Here is a 22,940-nt window from a genome sequence, read left to right as displayed (position 1 = left end):
GACTATTGATTTGGATTTCAAGATAAATACAGACGTGTTTCTAAGGAAAAGTTTTTGTTGTCGTTGTTTTTACAGGATAATTTGGTAAGCTAATCATTTTTAATAATTACGTCTGGATTCTAAAGAACTCTTTGTCTGCATTTTACCCTCTAGACATTTACTGTTTATAATGCATACATTCTACTGTAATTTCCTCTTTCTTCTTCTCCTCTATGAGCTTCCCTCTTTCTTAAAGGAAGAGTTAAGACTGCTCTTACACTCAGCCTGACATGGTAAATCTGGTCATTTCACCTGATGGGCCCTCCTGACTTTTAATTTCCTTCTAACACCTTTGACTTTTGATCTTGAAGCGCAAGGGCCATACTTTTATTGGGTTTAATTTACTGGAAAACCCGATGTTCCTTGTGAATCAAGCCATAATAGTCAATGAATAATCACAGGCTGCGGCCAGGCTGGGTTTTAGTTCTGCTGAGTAACTAGGAAACCGACTAACAACAGGAAGGTAAAAAATGTTAGGAACCCTGTTATGGCCCCAGAACTAGGATAAGACATTTTATTACGAGCATGTGACCACCCAAGCCTAGAGGGGGATCAGCCACCGCCGCGTAGGACCCAGGGCAAGGGGGTTGCTTGCCTGAGCCCAGGGCTCCTGGGAAGGGGAACAGGGAGTGGCAGAGGCCTGGGTGGGAGTCAGGAGTACAGGCTTGTGCGTGACCCCAGCTTCCTCTCTCCAGCCTCTGCACCTCTTTCAGCTCTGCGTTTTGCTCCCGGTTGGATTATTTTCTATCAGGTTTCACACATTTATATCTGAGAGGGTAGGGATTTTTGTTTCATGTATATATTTTTTAAAGGATTTTTCATCAAATGATCCCAGAAGGGAGCTTGGAAAAAGACACTTAATAGCTATATCATTTTTAACCTCTCTCTACCATGTGCTGAACAAATTCTTTACAAATTTGGTTCTGTGTCAAATGCCCATCAGAGCCTGATGACATAGGCGCCATAATCACCCTTGCTTCTACAGAGGCGAGAACTGGCCCAAGGTTTAGCCCGTTAGAGCAGGGGAAAAGTTGGTTGTCAGGAACGGACTGTCTCCAGACTCCAATGCCACTTCTTTTGACGTCTTTCTGCTCAGATGTGTTGGAAACGCCCCTCCCCCGACCAGGCCCTCAAGGAGGAAAGATGTCTTCCCAAAGAGTCAGTGGACCTCAGGGACTCAGGGAGCCCCTGATCACCTAGCACCGGAGACCCACGGGCAGGGGAACAGTTCCTATGGACAAGGCAGCCCCACTCCGGGCAACTGAACTTGACCTAATGGCTGTCTGTACCAAGCTTCTCAGATGCTTTCAGTAGCCTGGGGGAAAAGACCCTCTATTAGTGGAAACTGCAGCCCAGATGAGTCAGTATTTTCTGCTACAGTTAAAAAAAAATACTCTTTATGTCTCCATGGTAACTTACTATGGATCTGTATCCCATTTATGAAACTCCTTCTTGACCTATCTGTGATTTCTGTTCCAGGCCTGAATGTACATGGAGAAACCATCAGAATCAGTTCAATGTGCTGGAAATATCAATCTTCTCAGCACCTGGTTGTTTGAGCCGTGTAGACCCTGCCTCTGACCCATGCAGTGGTGATACCCGGAGACCCTCAGGTACCTGGAAACATTAAGGTGCAATAGTATCTCAATTATCTGGATAACTCCTGGTTTAGGGTTGCCATGGAAACCAGGAACCTTGGTAACGGAGAAGTGAGGCCTTTCCTCTCTCCCTTCACAGCACTGCAGTCCCTGAGATGCACCAAATTTCAGCCCCTGGCCTTGCCTAAGCTGAGCTATTTTATTTTATAACTACTTTTAGGAATCTAAATATTTCTCCAAAATATTGAGAATCTGACCTGAATCTGAATAGGAAATGTGCACGTTTCTAGCCAGGGACTCAAGTATTGAATATTTCCTGCTAAAAATGGAAATGGGAGATATGGGTGATGGTTTTGATCATAGTTAGAAGTCAGATAAACTGGAGTTTCAACCCTGAATTTCCCATTTATATGTCTTGTGACTTGGCAAGTTATTTACCCTGAGGGTCAACTCCCTCATATTTAAAGTGGGGACAATAATGCCTTGGAGAATTATCATGAGGATTAGCCCAGGGAAGCTCAGTCAAGGCTGGTTACTACTAAGGCACCGCTCAACTCTAGGGGGTGCCACTCACACGGAGGCTGTAGGAATGGGGCTTCTCGGAGCAGGGGGACTCCGTGACCCATAAAAGGGCCCATTCTGCATCTTTATCATCTCAGCGTCAGCATGACAGAATGACCAGAAATAAAAATGATCAGAAATCATAAGTCCACGAGGAGGTCCAAGAATGGGGCCAGGATGAATCCCTTATGACCCCAAGCCCTGCGGCCACTCGGTGGCACCAGTACTACTCCAGTCCTGCCAGAGCACGTTTGGGGTTAAAGCCTCCGGACCCGGGGAAGAAACCAAAGAACGACTCTCCTCCTGAGCTCCCGGGACACACAGAGCACGGGGCGCCAGGCCTAGGAGTCCCCGGCCCAGAGCGGCCCTGGAACAGCAGGCAAGGGACAGCCGAGTGACATCAGGCGCCGAGAGAGGTCCCGCCTGAAAGGTCCGGCTCCGCCCCCTGCTCTTCTCCCCCCCCCCCCCCCCGCTGCCCTCCCCTCCCCTCCACCCGCCCTCTGCAGTCTCTCCTCCGCTCCCCTCCCTCCTTTCCCCTCCCCCTCAGCCCCTCCTCCCCTCCTCGCTGCCGTCTCCCCTCCCTCTTGTCCTCCCTTCTCCCCCCGCTCCTGAAGAGCGCGCGGCGGAGGGGACCAGCCGGTTACTTCCTCCAGCGGCTGCGCGGAGTGCGGTGTAGCCCCAGACCCGAGCGCCCGGAGCCCGCCCGCCAGCAGCCTGCCGCCCTCAGTCCGCCGCCCATCCCGGCCTGCCAGACATCCCCCGCCGCGCGCCCGCGGCCGCGCCCGCGCCCTAGCCGGCGCGCACTGAGGAGCCCGGGCCCCGAACCGCCGGCGGCCCTGCCCGAAGAGGCGCGGTAAGAGCGGGATCGGGCCGGGCGGGCGGCCGGGGTCCGGCGGGGAGCGTCCTCCGGCGTCAGATCCTCTATCGGGGAACCCAGGAACCGGGCGGGGGACGTGGGTGGCGCCGAGGTCCGGATTCCGGGGCGCAGCCGGGACCCAGGCTGGGTGGCGGCTATCCGTAGCATTCGGGGGTCGAGCGTCTGGGATCCGGTCCGCTCGGGGCTCGTGTTCCTGGGGCCGAGTGGCTTTCGGGGCGGCGGGCAGAGCTCGGAGTGGGCCCGGCGGTGACGGGCGGAGCAGGCTGCGAACTTGGGCCGCGGCCCCGGGGTCGCCGAGGTGGCAGGGGCGGGCGGGGCGCGCCGCTTGTTTCACTTGCTTTTGTTTTAAAAGGAAACGCGGGCGTGGTAGGGGGGCTCCTGCCAGTGGGCGCCCGGCGGACCTGATTTCGCGAAGGGGTGGGGGACGCTGGAGAGGGCGTCCGAGGGGCCCCGGCGCGCCCGGGTTTGCGGGGAGGACGCCGGGCCCGGGAAGATCTGGGGTGCCGGGCGCCTGAAACACCTGGGAGGCTGCGGCTTCCCGAAAACGCGCCGATCCCAATCCCCTGGTCACCTCCGCGGCCAGGTCCGGGGCCCGGCCGTGGCAGCGGGCGAGGGGGCGGCTGGAGGGTCCTGCGGCTCCAGTGGGACCCCCGCGGGCGCCCCAGGACCTCTGGATCCGGGCCCCTCGGTCCTGCGAGGCGAACATGGGGAGCCTGTCGGAAATGGAGATGTGGGTGCACAAGGCTGACTTTATTTTCCCGTTCTTAGAGCATTTTGGATGAAGGGGTAACAGCGTTTGAGCGTGTACGGCTTTTTTTTTTTTTTTTTTTAAGCACATGAGACTTTTATATTGGCCTGTATTCAGTGTTAGGGTATCCGAAAATAGTAGTTGACCTGCTACTGCTGATTTAGAAAGTAAAGAAGTGAGCAGTTCTCTTTGGAGATAGGGGTAATTTATTTTAATTTACCCGTAAGAGATTATGTTTGTTCCGTGCAGTGGAAGCGGCTGTGCGCTGTCTGCTTGCCCACATCACCACCAATCAGAGAGATAAGTCTCTAAGTTAAGGTTTATTAAAATTCTGAATGATATCACAGTGCAGTAAATGCTAGCTCTCTTGAGTCCTGCAGGGAAATAATCAAACACTCATTTCTGGGATTAGTCATTCCTCTCTCTAGATTGATAACTTTCAAAGGAAAAAGCAAACTAATCTTCAAAAGTGCGTTTCAGGCTTGTTTTTCTTTATTCTTGCTTTTTTTAAATTTACCTAAATAGAAACCTGTGCTCTAATCTCACATAAGCGATCACTTGTTTCCATAACGGTACTGTTGTCCGGCAAGTTCTGTTTGTTTTAAAATTTAACCATTCTCAGCCCTTCCATTTCTGCCATTTTCCCTTTTTTCTGTTGTTCAAAAGCATCGATCAATAGGGCAACACCAAAAAGATCTAAATGTGAAATTGACTTAGGTGGAGAAACTTGGCCTGTCTGCCACCTTCACAAGCTGTGTTGAGTAAAATAAGGGAACTTAAATTTGATTAGTTATGTGTTTGTCAGAAAGCATCGGTAGAGCATTTTGATTCTACATGGTTTCTACAAAACAAATTAAAATTCGGACAACAGAAGAATTCTATTCCATAGCTAGTCATTACAGCTCTTTATGTGGGAGTGGTAGACTGCCTTTCCTCCTGGTATTTGTACACAAAAATCAGGCGAGGCTTCTCCATTGCCTTCCACATCTATTCTCTGTCCATCTCCGTGAAGCTGAAGAATGTGGAATAAAGTCCGCAAACCAGGCGAAGACGATGGGTAACTGACAACACCCAAGGTGTGCTTTCATTTGGGTCTCCTGTTCGAGGCTTGCTGATGTGATCAGCTGCGTGACAGGACTTAGTTCATCCAGGTCAGTGGCATAAAGCTCTACATTAAGGAGCATTTCACATCATGAAGCGTCTCGAGCAGGGGCCTAGGCTAAAGATATCTGTGTGCCATCTCTGCTCTTTATTGATGTGCTGGGAGGAGGGCGCACGCCTCATCATTCGGGTGATCCTGGCTCCTGGAGGAGCTCAGGAGGTAGGGCCATACTCCCCGGGGCTTTGGTCTGCCCTGTGCCCCTTAGATGCCCCCGCAGTAGCTGTGTGATCCCTGGGCAAGATCCCGAGGTCTCTGTTGCCTCACTGTAAGATGGTATAACATCTGCCGCTCGGGGATGTCAGACAGTTGAGTGAGGTGGGAAGGTGTGGTGCCCCAGCTCAGGCTTAGCCCTTAGCAAGGTGCAATCTACCAGGGCAGTGATCATCAGTAGTGAGTATTGATTTTTGAGTGCAGGTGGATGACAGGATCCACCAAGTGGAGATTCTGAGCAAACGCGGTCACTTTTGATCCAGGACAACTCCTCCCCTCCGAACCCCTGCTCCCACCCCTCCACCCCCAACTATGATTTACTGTCAAAGCTTTCGCACCTCCACTGGCCCCCAAGATAATTACCCGCAGTCTGAGGGTTTTTACAGGCCTGTCCAGTGCCTCTGGCCTCCCTGGTGGCTGGGACTCTCCTCGCATACTGCCTTTTCTAGCCAAGGGGGTGTGTGTCTGTGTGCTGAGTTGTTGGGAGGTCTGTTTAGCCATAACGTTGACTATAAAGAGAAAACAAGAAAGTACAAACTCGAATTAAGTAGTTACAGGAAAATAAGCTGTTTGCCTCCGCCAGTGAGTCTATCCATTGCACAATGTTTTAATTACTCAGGGTTCTTGGTTGTAACAGGTAGGAGCCCTCAGTGGAGACCGCAGGGCGGGCAGTTAGAGGTACCCCGTAAAGCTTCCTTCTTAGACCCCCAGTTCAAGGCCGTGAAGCGGGGAGGGTGGCTTACTGTCATAGGGGATTCCCAGGTTATTTGAAAATCAGCTTTAGTTGCTCTGTTTTTTTTAATCTAACACTAAGGCAGGATTATCTAAGTACCTTTCTCACTTATTAATGTTTAACTTACCCCACCAAACAATTACATTTTAGGGCCCCAAATAAGTTTTCAGTTGATTACAGCAATCACAGGTCACATATGGAACTGTCCAAATGCCCGTCACACATGCAACTCTAAGTTTTCCAATAGCCACGGTAAAGGTGGTGAAATTAATCTCAATGTGTTTCAATTAACCTCGTACATTCAAAATATTACATAAACATGCGGTACATACAAAATTAGTACTGAGATACTTTACTTTTCGCTACGAAATCTTTGAAATTGAGAGTGTGTTTTGCATGCTGAGCACGTCGGAGTTCGCCCCAGCCCAGTGCCAAGCGCTCAGGAGCCCCACGTGGCTGGTGGCCGCCACGTTGGTCAGTGCAGGCCCAGGATAAGCCCAGACCATCCAAGCAAGTAAGGGAGATCTGTGATCAGAATTACTTCCTCTTGAAGAGATGCACAGCTGAGCAACACGCAAAGCAGACGTATTTTGAGCTTGTGTATTCAACGCAGGAGGATCTAGACAACGCAGGAGGGTTTGAGCTGCAGCCCTGGTTCTCCCTTTTATCTGCTTCCTGGGCCTGTGTGCTTCCTCACAGCTTGGAGAGGGGAGGGGGCCTCCGAGGCAGGTCTCCCGGCAGGCTTTCCTGGATCTGGGAGCTGCGGTGGCACGTCATCCCTGCGCTTGCCCTGGAGCTCCCAGGTTGAGCTGACTGTCCCCCTTGCATAAGGGAGATAGCCCTCCCCTGCCCGGCAGCCCTCCAGGCCCACACCCCGAGGTGACCTTGGAATTGAGCATCCTCCCACTCCTGTCCTGGAAGGACCCAGGCCCCCAGCTCAGCTCACCCAGCCAGCTAGAAGGCAACTTTATCTGTATGCCTCAAATCTAAATAGAATTCAGCGGAGAATCAGCATTATTATTTAATTACTTAAGTAGCATCCCATTTGTGAGAAGATTTCCTGGCATTCAGTTTTGAATGACCTGTTAGGGCTGGAGAACTTGGGCCAACTCAGCCAGAATTAGGTGTGGATGTGGACTTGATTTGTTGCCTCTTTGACTTTTTTCCTTTCTTTTCCTTTTTCTTTTTTTTTTTTTAAGATGAATGATTTTGGAATCAAGAACATGGACCAGGTGGCCCCTGTGTCCAGCAGTTACAGAGGGACACTCAAGGTGAGTGAACAAGTATTAATTAAAACTTAAAAAAAAAATTGGAAAACTCAATCTCTAGGAGAAAAAACAGTGGGTTGGGGTCCCAGAAGACCGGTTCTAGCCCTAGCTTTTTAATTAACTGGCTGTGTGACTCTGGACTGTTTGCTTAATCTCTCTGGGCCTCTGTTTTCTAGTCTGCAAAATGGGTGTCCTGGTGCTTGTTCAACTTGTCCTCCAAGATATGAAACCATTTAATTTGTAGATGGTGAGGCCTTTGTAGTTTCTTTCGGAGGCTCCTACCAGGTGAAAAATCCTATGAATTCTCCAGAGAACAGAGCTGGAGGAGCTATCTGTTCTGTCCCCCCAGGAGTTTTCTTGGGTGACAGAAAAGTTGTTTAAGAACTGAAATGAAAGGGCTTAGAAGGGGCAGGCGGGCCCAACTGCTGCTGCAGCTCCCGTCAGAAGGGTCAGTGCCCACCGGGATGCAGGCAGTCTGCATCCATTGTGTCCTTCCAGACACAACTGCGCCTGTTTATGTAAACCAAAGAACAGATTAAAGATGAAAGAGCCTTCTCAGCTGCGTAATAAACATTCTGTGTAGTTTCTGTCTCAGTCCCTTTGGGGAACATTCTTTAGCAGCACAAACTGATAATTTCCCATTTGCCTTCTACAAATGTGACAGCGAGATTTGATTGGGGTTTTTTTAGTGCCGAGTAGTAAACATGTCTCAGAAACAGCGATTTTAAATTAGCCTCCTCCTAGCTCGGTGTTTTGTATGATAATGTGTCTCTGGCATGTTACATTTTTCTCAGTGGATCAGCGTGAGGTTATCTGTCTGATAGAATCCCAAGAGGCAAAAATTGGCACAGACCTTTCTAGAGTGTCATGAAATTTATCAGACGTCAAGTCAGCGAGGTTTCCATTTTTCTGTTCATTTTGGTCAGACGTTTTCAGTGTTGGCATGGCAGAAACCATACAGGAAATTATGGTATTAAGTTTGAAACAACCCCTCTAGAGAGAAGACTTCTCCTATAAACTAGAAGAGTTTGACAGTGCCTGTGCGATCTCTGGGCTTGGAGAAGAAACTGTCATTGCTGAAATTTGATGTGTTGAGATACGCAGCAGGAATTTGTCTTGTCTTTTGGCTTTTCCTGGTTTTAAAAAAAAGAACAGTCAGGAGTACAGTCAGGAAAGGGCAGGCATTTCTTAGTCACTGGGCAATGCTAGTGGGAATTTTAAAAATCTATTGGCTATTTCACCAAAATTGGCGCTGCTATAAGGTAGTTCATAAGCCGAGATGAGTATTTCACACTCAGAATTTGTCTTTCCTCCATGGGCTTTGGGCAATTGGACATCTTTGCTTTGGGTTTTGGGGAGCTGGACTCCAACATCATTGGGACATCATTGGGTTGAGCTCCTACTTCTTATGTAATGCGTCATTCATTGTTCTGCATTTCTAAAAAGAAAACACACAAACTGTTTGATTTGTAAATGTCTTACACATTTTTTAATTGATGACTCAACAGATGGGTCATTGCATTGCACATGACATGGGATTTCCAGCTTATGTTGGAAACATATAACCTTTCTTCACGTTTTTCTTCAGGTTAGGCAGTGATGAATCAAGCCTTTATCTGTTACACGTGTTACTCATAAATGAGTCATTTTTCCTTTTTTTGACCACGCCATGCAGCATGAGGGGTCTTAGTTCTCAACTAGGGATCGAACCCATGCCCCCTGCAGTGGAAGTGCAGTCTTAACCACTGGACCACCAGGGAAGTCCCAATGAGTCTTACATTAAAGGCTATTCCATTTGTAAATGTTAGATGAGATTATTAGAAATCCTCACAGTTCCAGGCGTATCTTTCTCTGTGTATTTCTCCCCCTCTTTCCCCTAAATTATAGGTAGTTTAACTTTAAACCTATTTCCTTTAGAAATCTTTCCCCTTAATAGATGATGGGGGAGGGGTGTCCTTTTCAATACACTAAACTTTTACAAAATTAAGTCTTAAGGAATGTTCTCATATGTATTGTTATTTTCTGAACCGTTGGAGTAGATAAGGAAAGACATGTAGTTTCAGTTGCAGTGTTTCATGGTAAACATTTCAGAATAAATGCTTCAAGAGAAAAAGTAATGTATTTTGTTGTTTGATTTTTCATTTTCATTTAATGACTCGCCTTTCATTTTAACTGCAGTGAACCAAGTCGTTTTTCTTATACACACAGCCTAAGCATCTCTCCCAAGTAGCTTAGAAGGCCCAGGTGTTTTTCTTTTTGTTTGTTTGTTTGTTTTTTGCGGTATGCGGGCCTCTCACTGTTGTGGCCTCTCCTGTTGTGGAGCACAGGCTCCGGACGCGCAGGCTCAGCGGCCACGGCTCACGGGCCCAGCCGCTCCACGGCATGTGGGATCCTCCCGGACCGGGGCACGAACCCGTGTCCCCCGCATCGGCAGGCGGACTCTCAACCACTGCGCCACCAGGGAAGCCCGCCCAGGTGTTTGGATCGCAGTGGTCTCTGAGTCCCTCCAGGCACTGTTCTAAGATTCTCTGGGTTTTAGGTTTGTTTACTTAATTTATTCATTTAAATTGGTTAGGCCATTAAAAATAAGCTCCCAGTCATTCTGGCTCTGCGGCTGATGACAGGCAGACCTTGTTGTGCTGTACTTCGCTTTGCTGCGCTTTTTACAAATTGAAGGTTTGTGCCAACCCTGCATCCTAAGTTTCCCGGCACCACTCTTCCAACAGCATTTGCTCTCTTCGTGTCTCTGTGTCCCATTTTGGTAATCCTCGAAATATTTCAAACCCTCCACCAGTGAAATGATTACAACTCTCTGAAGGCTTAGATGGCGGTTAGCATTTTTTAGCAATGAAGTAGTTTTTCATTAAGGTGTGCATAGTTTTTAGACATAATGCTATTGCACACTTAATACTGTAAATGTAACTTCTACGCGTATTGGGAAACCAAAAAATTTGTGTGACTCGCTTTACCGCAATATTCACTTTATTTTGATGGTCTGGAACCACGCCTGCAATATCTCCAAGGTATGCCTGTAAGTGATCCAGAGTAAAGTAGAATCGTTCTGGTCACTTTGACCCTGTCAGAAGTCCACTCAGACTGGTTGATTCCATGCGTGGCTTTATGACTGACAGCTTAATCAGGGTGTATCAGTGAGGCTGCCCATGGACCACTTTGAAAATAGGTCATTAAGTAAGTTTAAATGTCACGTTTCAGTTTTCTTTCCCTCTGCTTTTGCAGCGCCAGCCTGCCTTTGACACCTTTGATGGCTCCCTGCTCGCTGTTTTCCCCTCCCTAAATGAAGAGCAAACACTCCAGGAAGTGCCAACAGGCTTGGATTCAATTTCTCATGGTAATTTGTTACTCAGACTTGACAAATTGAGCGTGATGTCCCTAAGTAGTTCAGTTCCTACATTATAATTCACAAGTGACGAATGTTGGTATCTTGAATCTTTGTATGAGAAGTCCGGTAGAGACTCAGATCTGAGAGAAGACAGTTTTCCTTTTTTATGCGGTTGGTGACTCTGAAGTCCTCACTTGCCAGACACACCCCAGGGAGGGTGGGTGCCCTGCTGGGAGCAAACCACAGGGGTTTCCCCCCTCCCCAGCTTCTCCTTAGGATATTTCAACACTGCAGCCAGCCCGGGCCCCATCTCCCAGCCCCCTCTGCGAAGCAGGCCAGTAGACATTAAAATACACCCCAACTTTTCATCCAGGGTTTGCATCCTTAGCTGGATCTTCCTCCCCTACCCCGAGTTTTGGGGCAACAAATTATTCCTGCTCATCTTTACCCATCTGCGTTTGCTTCCGTAGTTCTTAACGTCCTTGTTTACTCTTTTTAAGGGAATAGCACGTCAAGTAATGCCTCTGAGATTACTGTGATAGAGTTATTAGTTGGAAACGTTCCAGAAATTACTTTGTCATATGAAGTAGGTGCTAGAAAATACAGCCCAGAAAATTAATTAAAACACACATGCTTGCGTAAGCGTGCCATCATGTGACAGTCATTTATCATTCTTGAAATTGCTGAGGGAATCCAGAGAAGGCTGTGTTTCAATAAAAATTGACGTCACGGGTGCTAAGTGCTGTGTGTTCCTGTTACATCTGATGTTCCTTTGCTGCCGCTTAGTTTAATGGAAGTCGCTTCCAAATTAGCCATTTACAACCCCTTAAGGCTTTTGGCCAAAAACCTGCAACTTCTTTCATTGTCGAAAATGTAAGAATAGTCTTAAATAGAACCGTTATCTAGGCATCACTGCTCTATGAAGTTTGGCAAAAAATCAAACTCGAGTTTTATTTTAGATTTTTTTAAAATAAGTGTAGTTATGAGATGTATGATATTTTCTCCATTGCAGTCAAAAACACAGTTTTTGTTAATATTTACACTCATCTAAGGAATGATGCGGAAGATTTGAGATCAGAATTGTTCTTCCCTAGAAGCTAAGACCCCCCCCCCGCCTCAATTCTCCCTGTGTTGCTGCCAGCTTGAACTCCTAACATCCCCGTGGGGTTTCTTTTCCAGACTCGACCAACTGTGAGTTGCCTCTGTTGACCCCATGCAGCAAGGCTGTGATGAGTCAAGCCTTAAAAGCTACCTTCAGTGGCTTCAAAAAGGAGCAGCGCCGCCTTGGCATCCCGAAGAGTAAGCGCTCCTTCCTGGAGCTTTCTGCGCCTGCGCTGTACTAGACAGAGCCATCAGGCTGCCATAGCTTGAGATGACTTAATTTCAAGCATTTGTTTAGGGCGTATTGAAAAGAGGGACAGAGCTGTCATTAAGCTGAGCCAGTTTTTATTTCAAAATCCAACCAACTGAACACTTCATCCAGCACTGCTTTTAGTGCCTCAACATCTTCCTGGGTGTCTCGTTCATTTCCTTGGACTCTGGTGCCCGTCTGGGCTCTGCGGGTAAATCAGGAGTGCTTCTGGCCTTACTGCATCCTTTTCTTCCCTCCCCGGTAGATCCCTGGCTGTGGACTGAGCAGCAGGTGTGCCAGTGGCTTCTCTGGGCCACCAACGAGTTCAGTCTGGTGGACGTCAACCTCCAGAGGTTCGGCATGACCGGCCAGGTGTTGTGTAACCTTGGCAAGGAGCGCTTTCTGGAGCTGGCGCCTGACTTTGTGGGTGACATTCTCTGGGAACACCTGGAGCAGATGATCAAAGGTACCGGTGAGCGACTGGGCTCCCCAGGCGGGGTGAGCATAGCAGGGAAGAGTGATGGGGGGGGAGGTCATCTACGGTTGGCATTTCAGTGATGTAGGGCAGATTGTCTGAAAATGCCATTGGCGTGAGTCAGCTACGTGGAGGTGATTTATGGATTTTGACTCCACTTAAGTACGTGTGTGGGGAGCACTGGCCACAAGGCAGGAGCCCTAGTCACCAAGGTGTTCAGTGTCGCCAGACGTCATGAGTTGGAGTTGGAGGCATACATGTGGCTCAGGTGAGGAGACAGCAAGAAGGCCCGTGTTCGGAGCTCACCTCACAGAGCCTTAGGAAATAAGTCAGCCTCAGCGAAAGTGAGCCTTTGTTCAGATAAACTGGGAATTTTATAGTAACATTTCCTAAGACCAAATGGAATCCAACAGAGAATTTTTTTGTTTTATGTTTATAAACCAATGTAGAAGTAATTGATACATATTTACACACTGACATATTATACAGGGACTGGCCTTTGAGTAAAAAGAGCTCTTATATAGAAAGTCTTGATTTAGACCTAAAAAGAGCATTGACACCAATGTTAAAAAATATATTGAGTTACAAAGGAGAAACGGTATAGTGAGGGAATCCTTCAAGTTAAAAATGTAAGAAAATAAGCCCGTGAGAAGAGTTTAGGGAAGTATTCCTCATTTAATTGATTTTAAACTCTGAGTTTCAACGTCTGTCACAGACTCAGAATCTTAAAAAGATCTCAGGGTCGCCTGCCAGCTCTTCTTAGTTATGGCTTCTGAGGGCCAGGGAAACTTAAAGACCCTCAACTTTTCCCTGAACTTGGACACGTCTGGTCTGACAAGTTTCTGGTGAATCTATTTGCTGGCAAGTTAGACCTGTTTTGCCATTTCTCGCTGTGTGAGTCTGTGTGGGTCTGGATTTGTGGTGGGCGTGCATGTGGTTGTGTGTTTGTAGTACGTAAGCACGTACAGGAAATGCTAACCTTTTCCCTTTAAGTTCCTGGGCGTGTGTGTCCCTGTTCGGATGCCCATAGCACTGCTCTGACCTCTCTTTCTGTAACAGCGCTCACCACCCCTGGACACACCTCAGGGTTTGAGGCGATGGGTCAGAAGCTTCACCAGGGCAGGAACTGTGTCCATGTTACTAACCTGCTCTATTCCAGCCCCTGGTACAGGGGGTACTTCGTAAGCCTTTATTAACCCTTTGTCGACTACATAGATGAATTCAATACACCATCTAGATCTCTCTCGTATACTAGAAAATTCAGCTTCGCCAATAACAGCACTGAGGAGTTTAGAAGACTTGTTCTAGTTATTAGAAAAATACATTTCTGTCTCTAGTGCTTTTAAACGACATGATGACATGGAACATTCCGTCAGGTTAAGTGGGAAGTGCTAAAATGCATTTTGTTATGCTGAAATAAACATAGAACAGGAATTCAGAAAGGAACTTTTGTTCTTCTGTAGTTTAAACCTCTCAATTTATAATCTTGTGTCTCCTCTGTCTATTTTTCAGAAAACCAAGAAAAGACAGAAGATCAGTATGAAGAAATTTCACACCTCAACTCAGTTCCTCAGTGGATTAATAGCAATTCGTTAGGTCAGTGCAATTAATTCTGCCCTTAAGAGCTTCTGAGTCTTCCTGTTAGATTCATGGAAGGTTCGAAGGCAGAACCTGCACTGTCCCATACGGTGATCACACACATTCACAAATCTAGAAGTGCGGCCAGTCCACACTGAGATGTGTAGTGAGAATATAACGCACACCCGCCCGATCCGAAAGTCTTAGTATTGAACAGAGAACGTCAATATCTCCTTAATAATTTTTAAAATTCTGATTACGTATTGAAATGATAATGGCTCTCTTAGGTCAAGTAAAATATTCAAATTCATTTCGCCAGTGTCTTTTTAGTTTTTCAGTGTGGCTACTAGAAAATTTAACGTCACATCAGTGACTTACGTTATCTTTGCTTTGGCCAGGGCTATAAATTGGCAATTTATAACTCAAGGGGCAGAATGGAGTGAGCCAATTGCTGTGGTCAGATTAGTGTAACAAACAAAGGTGGCAGGCCCAGGAAGTGTGTGGACAGCAATACTAAATTTGCTCTGAACTTTGGGGTTTAAATAGGTATCATGGAATTCTGTCCCCCCACCACCCCCGCAGTGGTTGACACTGGCGAGTGTAGGTTTTGGTGGTCCTCCAGCCAGAGTGGGCAGGGCAACTGGAGATACTCCCTTATGGGTCACTGGCTGGACGGCAAATCACTTCATCTGTCTGAGCCTTAGTTTCCTCAGAAGCTGAAAGATCCAGTGACCCTGTTGTCCCAAGGCTCACATGGAAGCACTTGAAAAACAAGAGATGTAGAAATATTCACATGAGGCATTGCATCCGGGGTCCAGGGGCTGCAGGCATTTTGGAAAAGGGCTCATTGACTGAGAAGACGAACAGTTAGAGAAGGGGAGGACATAGTAGAAAAGCTGCCCACCCAAGCTCACACGTCCACTGGGGTTTTGGGGAGGGAGGGCTGGAGCGGGCAGACCTGCTCGCGCTCTGTTTTGAGGTGTGGAGGGTCTCTGGTCATCACGTTGATGTCACCTGACGGCTCTGCCATCTGTGGTCCTGTTGCAGGTTTTGGCGTGGAGCAAGCGCTGTATGGAATGCAGACGCAGAACTACCCCAAAGGCGGCCTCCTGGATGGCCTCTGTCCAGCATCCTCAGCGCCCAGCACGCTCAGCCCCGAGCAGGACTTCCAGATGTTTCCCAAGGCCCGACTCAGCACCGTCAGCGTCAACTACTGCTCCATCAGCCAGGACTTCCCGGCCGCCACCTTGAATCTGCTCTCCAGCAGTTCTGGTAAGATCCTGGCTTCCAAGTGCCCTTCTCAGCAGGGTTGTTGGTTCGATCCCGCAGCCACGGTGACATGAGCTCAGACATCCAGAGTTCAGCCAGTGAAGGAGGTCAAGGACTGGTCCGTCGGGTCACGGTCCCAACAGTGGTGCTCGGCGAGCTTACTCCTAACGTATCTCAGGTCCCAGGCACTGGGGGTGCCGGGTGAATGACACAGTCCTTGCTCCTGTGGCCAGAGTCGTCCACGCAGTGGGCTATTGCGGGAGGCAGTGTAGGAAGGTGACAGATCTCTTTGTATGGGGATGCGTATGTACTGTGCGTGAAGCTCAGGTTGGATTTTTCCATATTCACCCCTGTGACAGCCACCCAGATTGACATGGAGAGGGTGCCAGCACCCCACAAGGCTTCCTCACGCCCCCTCCCAGTTAATAGCATCCCCACCCCATCATTGTCCTGACTTTTATCACCATAGTTTTGCCAGTTCTTGAACTTGACGCAGGTTGTGTTTTCTCCTGTGTTTGTCTTTTGCTCGCATTGTGTGTGCCTGAGGTCCATCCACGTTGCTGCCCTTTTCTTTGCTGTGTAGCCCTCTGCTCGGAGCTACATCCTGCCGTTGATGGAAGATGCGATTGTGTAGCATATGTATCATAAGGAATAAGCAGCTCTGTTTCAGGGCATCGTGAAAAGTCTGGGTGATTCTGAACCAGCAGGGTGAACACTTAAAGGGGGCAATGGCGATGATGCCGCCTCCGTGGGTGGTAGCACCAGACGTGCTGTTGTCCTGGAGAGTCAGAGTCCGTTGTTGTCTCTGCCAGGGAAGCCCGGAGACCACGACTCCGCCGAGACAGGCGCCGACAGCTTCGAGAGCTCGGAGTCGCTGCTGCAATCCTGGAACAGCCAGTCGTCCCTGCTGGACGTGCAGCGGGTACCGTCCTTCGAGAGCTTCGAGGACGACTGCAGCCAGTCCCTGGGCCTCAGCAAGCCGACCATGTCCTTCAAGGACTACATCCAGGAGAGGAGCGACCCGGTGGAGCAAGGCAAACCAGTTATACCTGCGGCCGTGCTGGCCGGGTTCACAGGTGGGCGCCACCCCGGGTCCCCGTCCCCTCCCCTGCACCCGCCCAGCCCTGCACCCGCCCTGTTCATCAAGGGCGTTTCTCGCTGGACCACATTGTGTTGACACTCCACGTTTTATGTGTGGGGTGTAATCCTGAACCCAAGCGAGCTGTCTCCCTGAATTCAGAAAAGGCCAAATTTGCTGCTCCCTCACCTGGGATGTGCCAGGCCAGTGCCTAGAAGAGCAGCAGCAGGAGACACGGGCCTGTGGAGGCTTAAGCCCTGACTCAGCCACGCCAGGAATTTCAGAGAATGTAAACTGGCTGGGGGAGGGGCAGCAGAGCCAGCCTCCAATAACCCGGGGACTGTTTACCTCTGCTTGCTTCTCAAATCCATCTTATTTTGAAGGTTTGGGTAAGAGCTATTCTAGGCCGGGGACAAATATTAAAGCTGTTTTTAGAACCAGATATTTCTAGTACTTTAGCGAAAATATCAGAAAATTTTTTTCGTTGCTTCATGTGTCCTTAAATGTGCTTTTCTTTTTCTTCATATTTTGAACATATGGGGCCATTGGGGATTTAAAAAAAATACCTGCTTTAAAAAAATCCAATAGGTTAAAATAAGAATACGTAGACACCCATTTTTTTTTCTGTCACATAAAACAAATAGCCGTGAAAAAGTGTTAAAATACTCAGAGAGTGTGGAAACGGCTGTAATTTTCATACATGGGCATCAGGGCCTGATAAGAAAGTAAACAGCCATGGTGTTGGTGGTTTTCATTTTAATATTAGTTACCGTTCATTGCCTGCCAGGTCCGTGTGGTAGGCATATGGTCAGTAGACCCTAGGACAGCCTAGCATGGGTGGTATTAACCCATTTTACAGGTGGGGAAATGGGCTCAGAGGAAGATAGCTGTCTGTGGTCACAAAGGTCACACAGCCTTATCAACAATATAGCCACTGTGCCTTGCGGAACGGCGCTTGGATAAGCGTGTGATCCAGGGCAAGGCACCCAGCCGCTGAGCCCATCTTATCCTTCATCTTTAAAATATTGATACGGTGATACTTCACAAGGTGGCGGCAGTTCTAAGTATTAATCGAGAAAAGGTATATGAAGAGCACTTTGCAGAGCATATACCTCATCAAATAGAGGCGGTGAGGCCATGGCTACAACCCCAGATGCCCCAGTGACCACTGAGTAAAGCAAGTCTTGGGTTAAGCAATTTGCCCATTGTCATCTGGCAAGAAAGCTACGCATGGGATTCGGAGAATGACACGCCTCATCCTGTGTTGAAAGGCTCCTTACACCGCCTGCATCCCTGTCCCACTGGGTGTTTCTAGAAATAAACCTTGAAAGTTATTACATAAGGAACAATTACATAGGGTGAGGAATTTTTTTTTTTTTTTGCGGTACGCAGGCCTCTCACTGCTGTGGCCTCTCCTGTTGCGGAGCACAGGCTCCGGACGCGCAGGCTCAGCGGCCATGGCTCACGGGCCCAGCTGCTCTGTGGCATGTGGGATCTTCCCGGACCGGGGCACGAACCCGTGTCCCCTGCATCGGCAGGCGGACTCAACCACTGCGCCACCAGGGAAGCCCTAGGGTGAGAAATTTTGATGCCAAGAGTTGGTGGCCCAGAATTTTTTTTTTTCTTTTTTTCCAAAAAGACCAAACCCAGCAATCAAGGGCCCAGCGGCCTCTTTTTCAGGAGCAGGGGGCGTGGAGGAAGCCCTCCAGGATTGTCACCAGCACCCAGAGTCGTGCCTTCACCTCGGCACCCAGTCCAGAGCCAGGTCTCACATTCCTTGGTTCAGTAGGACGACTAAAGCCATGCTGTATTTTAAACCTAGAAGAACATAACCCGCCCGCTTTGCCCTCAGGAAGCGGACCTATCCAGTTGTGGCAGTTTCTTCTAGAATTGCTGTCCGACAAATCCTGTCAGTCTTTCATCAGCTGGACGGGGGACGGATGGGAGTTTAAGCTTGCTGACCCCGATGAGGTACGTCCAGAACCTGGGAACTTGCTCTCCAGGCTCTCAAACCTGATTCCATCCCGTGGGGCTCACAAATCCAATTCTCTGGGTGCAGGAAAGGGGTCACCAGTATACAGATGAGAGCACTTCCACAGGAGGCGTGCCTGACTGTCGGGAAATGTGGAGTCTTGTTTCGCTGGTGAACAGTTTATAGTGTCCCCTGTTTACGCACACAGCACCAGGCAGGCTTCACCACCCTGCTCTGTCATCTAGTTGAAAGGGGAAAGCTGTCAACTGAGGCTCTCGCCTGATCATCTGAAGATGTTTTAGGAAATTTGCCTTTTCTCTTGGGGGGACTGAGCCCGCTCCTCGGCTGAGGTTGGCAGAGCTGCTCCAGCCCCATCTGGAGGAGAAAGCCGAGGGCAGGTCCGATACCAGCCCCTCGAGGACAGTGTAAGGGGGGAGCCCTTGGTCTCTGGTACCAGTAGAGTGCAGTCTGTCACCTCCCCGGTATCCTAGGGCAGCAGAAGCACTGAGGGATGCAGAATGTCCTGAGGTCCTGATTCCACTCAGCAGCTGTGGACATGGGGGTCAGAATTCAAACCCAGGAGGTGGGTGGGACACAGCATTTCCCTCGTCTCAGGACCTCCCTGATTCTGAACCCTTGGCTCCTGGGGGTTTTGCTGAGTGAGAGGCCTCCTCAGACGGAGCTTTGGGTGGGGTCACCTCGCTCTCGCATCAGCACCTCCCTCCATCCCCCGAGAAACAGCCGGGGGGATGCAGAGCCCTGGCATGTGCACAGAAGCAGATGACACCTCTGTGGTCCTTACGTAGTGGTCAAGTGAGCATGCATCCGAATCACTGTTGGGAAAGTGATGCACTTTTTCTTAATTGCCAAATTGAATGGAACTCTTTTCCATCCGTCCCACAGGTGGCCCGCCGGTGGGGGAAGCGGAAAAACAAGCCCAAGATGAACTACGAGAAGCTGAGCCGGGGTTTACGCTATTATTACGACAAGAACATCATCCATAAGACGTCGGGGAAGCGCTACGTGTACCGCTTCGTGTGCGACCTCCAGAACTTGCTGGGCTTCACGCCCGAGGAGCTGCACGCCATCCTGGGCGTCCAGCTGGACACGGAGGACTGAAGCCGCCCGGGGCTGGAACTGGGGCCATGGGGACCCATCCAAGGACCCTGAGAGGCAGGATCAACGCGTCTGGGAACGTCTCCAAGAAGCAGTGGCCTTATTTCATCTGGTACCGCGGTTCTCTGCCGAAAGCAGCACAGTTTCTCGCTTCTAACTCCTGCTGCCAGGAACACGCAACTTAAGATGCTGTTACATTAGAATGGCCCAGAAAGAAGCACCAGGCAGCCGTCCTGGCTCTGGGCGGGCTGTGTCGTGACAGGATCGTTCAGGCTGTTGGGTCTTCTCAAAGGAGCGAGCATCTCGTGGACACACACTTTTGGATTTTCTTTTGCCTTTTGCAACCAGGAAACGCCAATGCCAAAGAGGTCTCTGGTTCAGAGGGGGAAGAGAGTGCAAGGAAACAATCATGCCATTTCAGAAGTTAGTTTGTATATATGACTGTAACCTTATAATTGTTATCAAAATCCCCTAACAGACCTATTTAACAGAAATTGTATATTGTAATTTAAAATAATTATATAACTATATGTGAAATGAGAATGCAGACGGCATTTTGCAATGTATTCCAGTTGTCAAGAGCACAGGTGGCGTTTTGCAAACATTTAATCTGCCAGGGCAGACTAAGAGAAGTTGTAAAGTGTGTATTATTTACATTTAATATGCCTACAGGAATAAGGTCTAAGAGGGTTAATTCCTGTTTTTTTTCGTTTTGTTTCGTCTGGGTTATCTATGGCAAGGACTTTGTACATTTGGGAATTTTTATAAGAAACTTAATGTTATTATCTGGGGGCCCATCTGGCCTCTCTGCTTCTCCTTTAATTGTAATGTAAAAGCTATAAAGCAGTATTTTTCTTGACAAATGACATACGTTTTCCATTTCTATGCATGCCTTTAAATCAGTTTATATACAAAACTTATTTTTGAGTTCAACTGTTTTTCCCCCAACAACTAACCTCCCTTGACCAGCCACTTCCTTCCCGTGCCCCAAATTATGCTGTTTGATTAAAATAAGAATACTATTTTTGGAAATATGTGACTCCTTTTCAGAGATCAGGAGGGATTTATGTAGCAGCTGTTTTTACTGCAAAAGTAATTCACTGGAAAAAAATGTAATTTGTAAAGAAAGTTTTATTTTTACCTCAGCTCCATGTACAGTTGACGTACAGAGCTGAAGGTGCAGGGGGAGGGGAAGCTTTATTAAACCTCTTGAACGTGAGTAAAGCCTGATTTTCCCCATCTTGTTTACCTGTCGAGTCTTGGGCTTTCTGGATACCAAGCTGCTCCTTTCTGCTTAGTGTCCACAGTTTTATTTTCTTGGACGCAGAATGCCCAGAGGCAAAGAGAGGGCCAACAAGATGGGAAAGAGAAGGGATTGGGGTTGTTCCTGTGAAGAAAACATCTTGATCATGATGGAGACTTATGTAGTTGTTTCAAAGGAATCCCTGGTTCAGCCTGTGCCTCCTGCCTTTTGTAAATGATCAAGTCAAGTCGGTTTCAAAGTTGGACAGCCCTCACTAGCAGCATGAGGAGATACTAGGACCATCGGTGACATCTCTAAAGAAGAATCATCCATGCGATGAGACCAGGGGCTTGGGTGGTAGGGCGAGCGGGGCAGAGCAGAGCTGGAAGGGGCACCACACAGTCTCAGAACCCACACAAGACTGTATTCCAGTATCACTACGCACAAGGTGTTTTTCTCAAGCAGGACCTGTTTATCTCTCAGACATCTGTTTATAACATCAACAGACATGGGACTGGGAACATCTTGCTGCCAAAAAGAAATCTTAGCTATTGACTCATTTTATATGGGGTTTGACCACGTGAAATTGCCAATGTTTTTGTGTTTCATCTACGAAGTTGGCAGTTTTATGTGGCTCAACCCAATAGTTATGGAAAATCAAATCCATGGTAAACCTTTGGCGTGGTAATGAGCAGGACTTGAGTATAAAAGTTTTGTAATTTGGCCTTTTCTTTCTCAAATAATAAAGTATTTTGTTTATATAAACTCCTCCTTGTAAGGGTCCTCATTCTTCATCCCCACCGACCCCCCGGCGTGGAGGTGGTGGAGTCAGGATACTGGGCTCAGAACCGCTGGACACACACCTGCTCACTCCTTCAGAATTACATCTCCCTTTAACTGATTTCACACACCCATCCCCTAGTAAATTGGGACCAAGCTGGAACCAACTGTGAGCACTTCCTGAAGGAATTCCCCAAAAGTGCTCCTTAACGCGAAAAAATTTCAAGAAGAGATTAAAATAGAAAAATCCAGGGGTCTAGTCTTTGCCAGGGGTTTGGCAGAGATAAGAGATTTTAGGATGTTTCTAATAAAAGCATTGGAGTTTGAAGTTCAAGGACTTTTGTAACTGAGACCTTGACTCCCCTGGAGTTCTCATGTTGCCGAGATGACTTATCATAGATTAGGCTGGTGGTCCCTAGGACACCTTCTCAAACTCATTCTTGGACCACCTTTCTACTCTGCAAAATAAGTGAGGATTCTAAAAACTTAGGTAGATTGTATCAGTGGTGTGCTGAAGCCGGCTTGCCACGGGCTGGCCAGAGCTGAAGGTGAGGGCCTCTCCCCAGCTTTGCATCAGCGAGGTATTAGTAGCTCAAACTTGTTTGGGACGAGAGTAAGTTACACCACTGAAACCAGCAAACGCTACAAGTCAGGGCTTCACCCACCAACGCTTCTCAGGGAGCAGGTTATTAAACACTTACTAGCCCACCACTGGTCCTCGATGTTAACCATATTAGAAATTAAAACAAGTTTAAAACTGTGATTCATTTTTGAAATTACATCTATGTTAATATTTTATAAAAAATAACTTTTTCCCAAAAAGTGATAACAGCACTATTTTACATGTTTTTAAATCTCTTTGATGTCTGGTTTAGTGGGAAAGAGCTGGGTTCCTATGTTGGCTTCTGCATCAGCCTGTTGGGATACATTTTGAAGAAAATCAGGCCTCACAGGGATCTGTAATTGGAACAGGCAAGTGTGTTTTATAGCAGTTTCACATAACTGGATGTTGCTTTATACTACACCTAAACTGACAAATGGCAGTTTCTTAAAGATAAATTCCAGTTGGCCTATGAAACCATATCAATAAACTTGCCTATGGTTACAGTAAGTTCCATTGGTCCATCTTGCGCTTTGAATGGATCTTTTACCCGTGTGTGGTTTTGTAACATGCATTAGTCATTGGAAAACACTGCTTCAAAATGTTGACTCATTTCAACATATGATGTCAAACGATCACATTAGTTACTCTCACCACCAGTTTCACCAGAAAAGTCCTGAGAAGCTATCAAGCTCCCAGTGGCAGATACAAATTTTCAAAAATTCAGATTTTCACTTGAAAGCTCAAATTTTATCATCAGCAACAAATATTTAAAGTTGTTCTTTTGGAAGTGACAGACTGATTTCATTTACTTTTGGGGAAATACCTGCCAAATACCCAAGTCTGAATAAACATCATTTGTCAGTTGGTCTTTCAAATACAAATGGCGCTTATGAATGAAATGGTTAGTTTAGCTTGCAACTCAAATCCACAACTGCATT

The 22,940-nt window shown here is 47.8% G+C and overlaps 1 protein-coding gene across 2 annotated transcripts; it reads left to right on the top strand.

Moving 5' to 3' along the window:
- The first annotated feature begins 2,979 nt into the window (after window positions 1–2,979).
- Window positions 2,980–21,380, top strand: ETS2 (ETS proto-oncogene 2, transcription factor). Of its 2 annotated transcripts, none has more exons than XM_029215063.1 (10): window positions 2,980–3,051; window positions 7,128–7,199; window positions 10,434–10,545; window positions 11,716–11,835; window positions 12,153–12,353; window positions 13,875–13,958; window positions 14,988–15,212; window positions 16,022–16,285; window positions 18,140–18,258; window positions 19,163–21,380. In XM_029215063.1, the coding sequence occupies exons 2-10, from the start codon at window positions 7,128–7,130 to the stop codon at window positions 19,376–19,378; spliced, it is 1,413 nt and encodes a 470-aa protein (XP_029070896.1). In that variant the 5' UTR covers window positions 2,980–3,051; the 3' UTR covers window positions 19,379–21,380. The 2 variants fall into 2 exon arrangements, with proteins under 2 accessions (XP_029070896.1, XP_029070895.1); XM_029215062.1 differs by having other exon boundaries at window positions 12,153–12,359; window positions 19,163–21,358.
- Window positions 21,381–22,940: the final 1,560 nt, after the last annotated feature.

This window comes from Monodon monoceros, unplaced genomic scaffold (assembly GCF_005190385.1).
Source record: "Monodon monoceros isolate NGI ecotype Baffin Bay Population unplaced genomic scaffold, NGI_Narwhal_1 Super_Scaffold_11, whole genome shotgun sequence".
Taxonomy (NCBI): domain Eukaryota; kingdom Metazoa; phylum Chordata; class Mammalia; order Artiodactyla; family Monodontidae; genus Monodon; species Monodon monoceros.
Note: the sequence above shows the minus strand (reverse complement) of the source record. Positions and strands in the feature narration are given on the sequence as shown.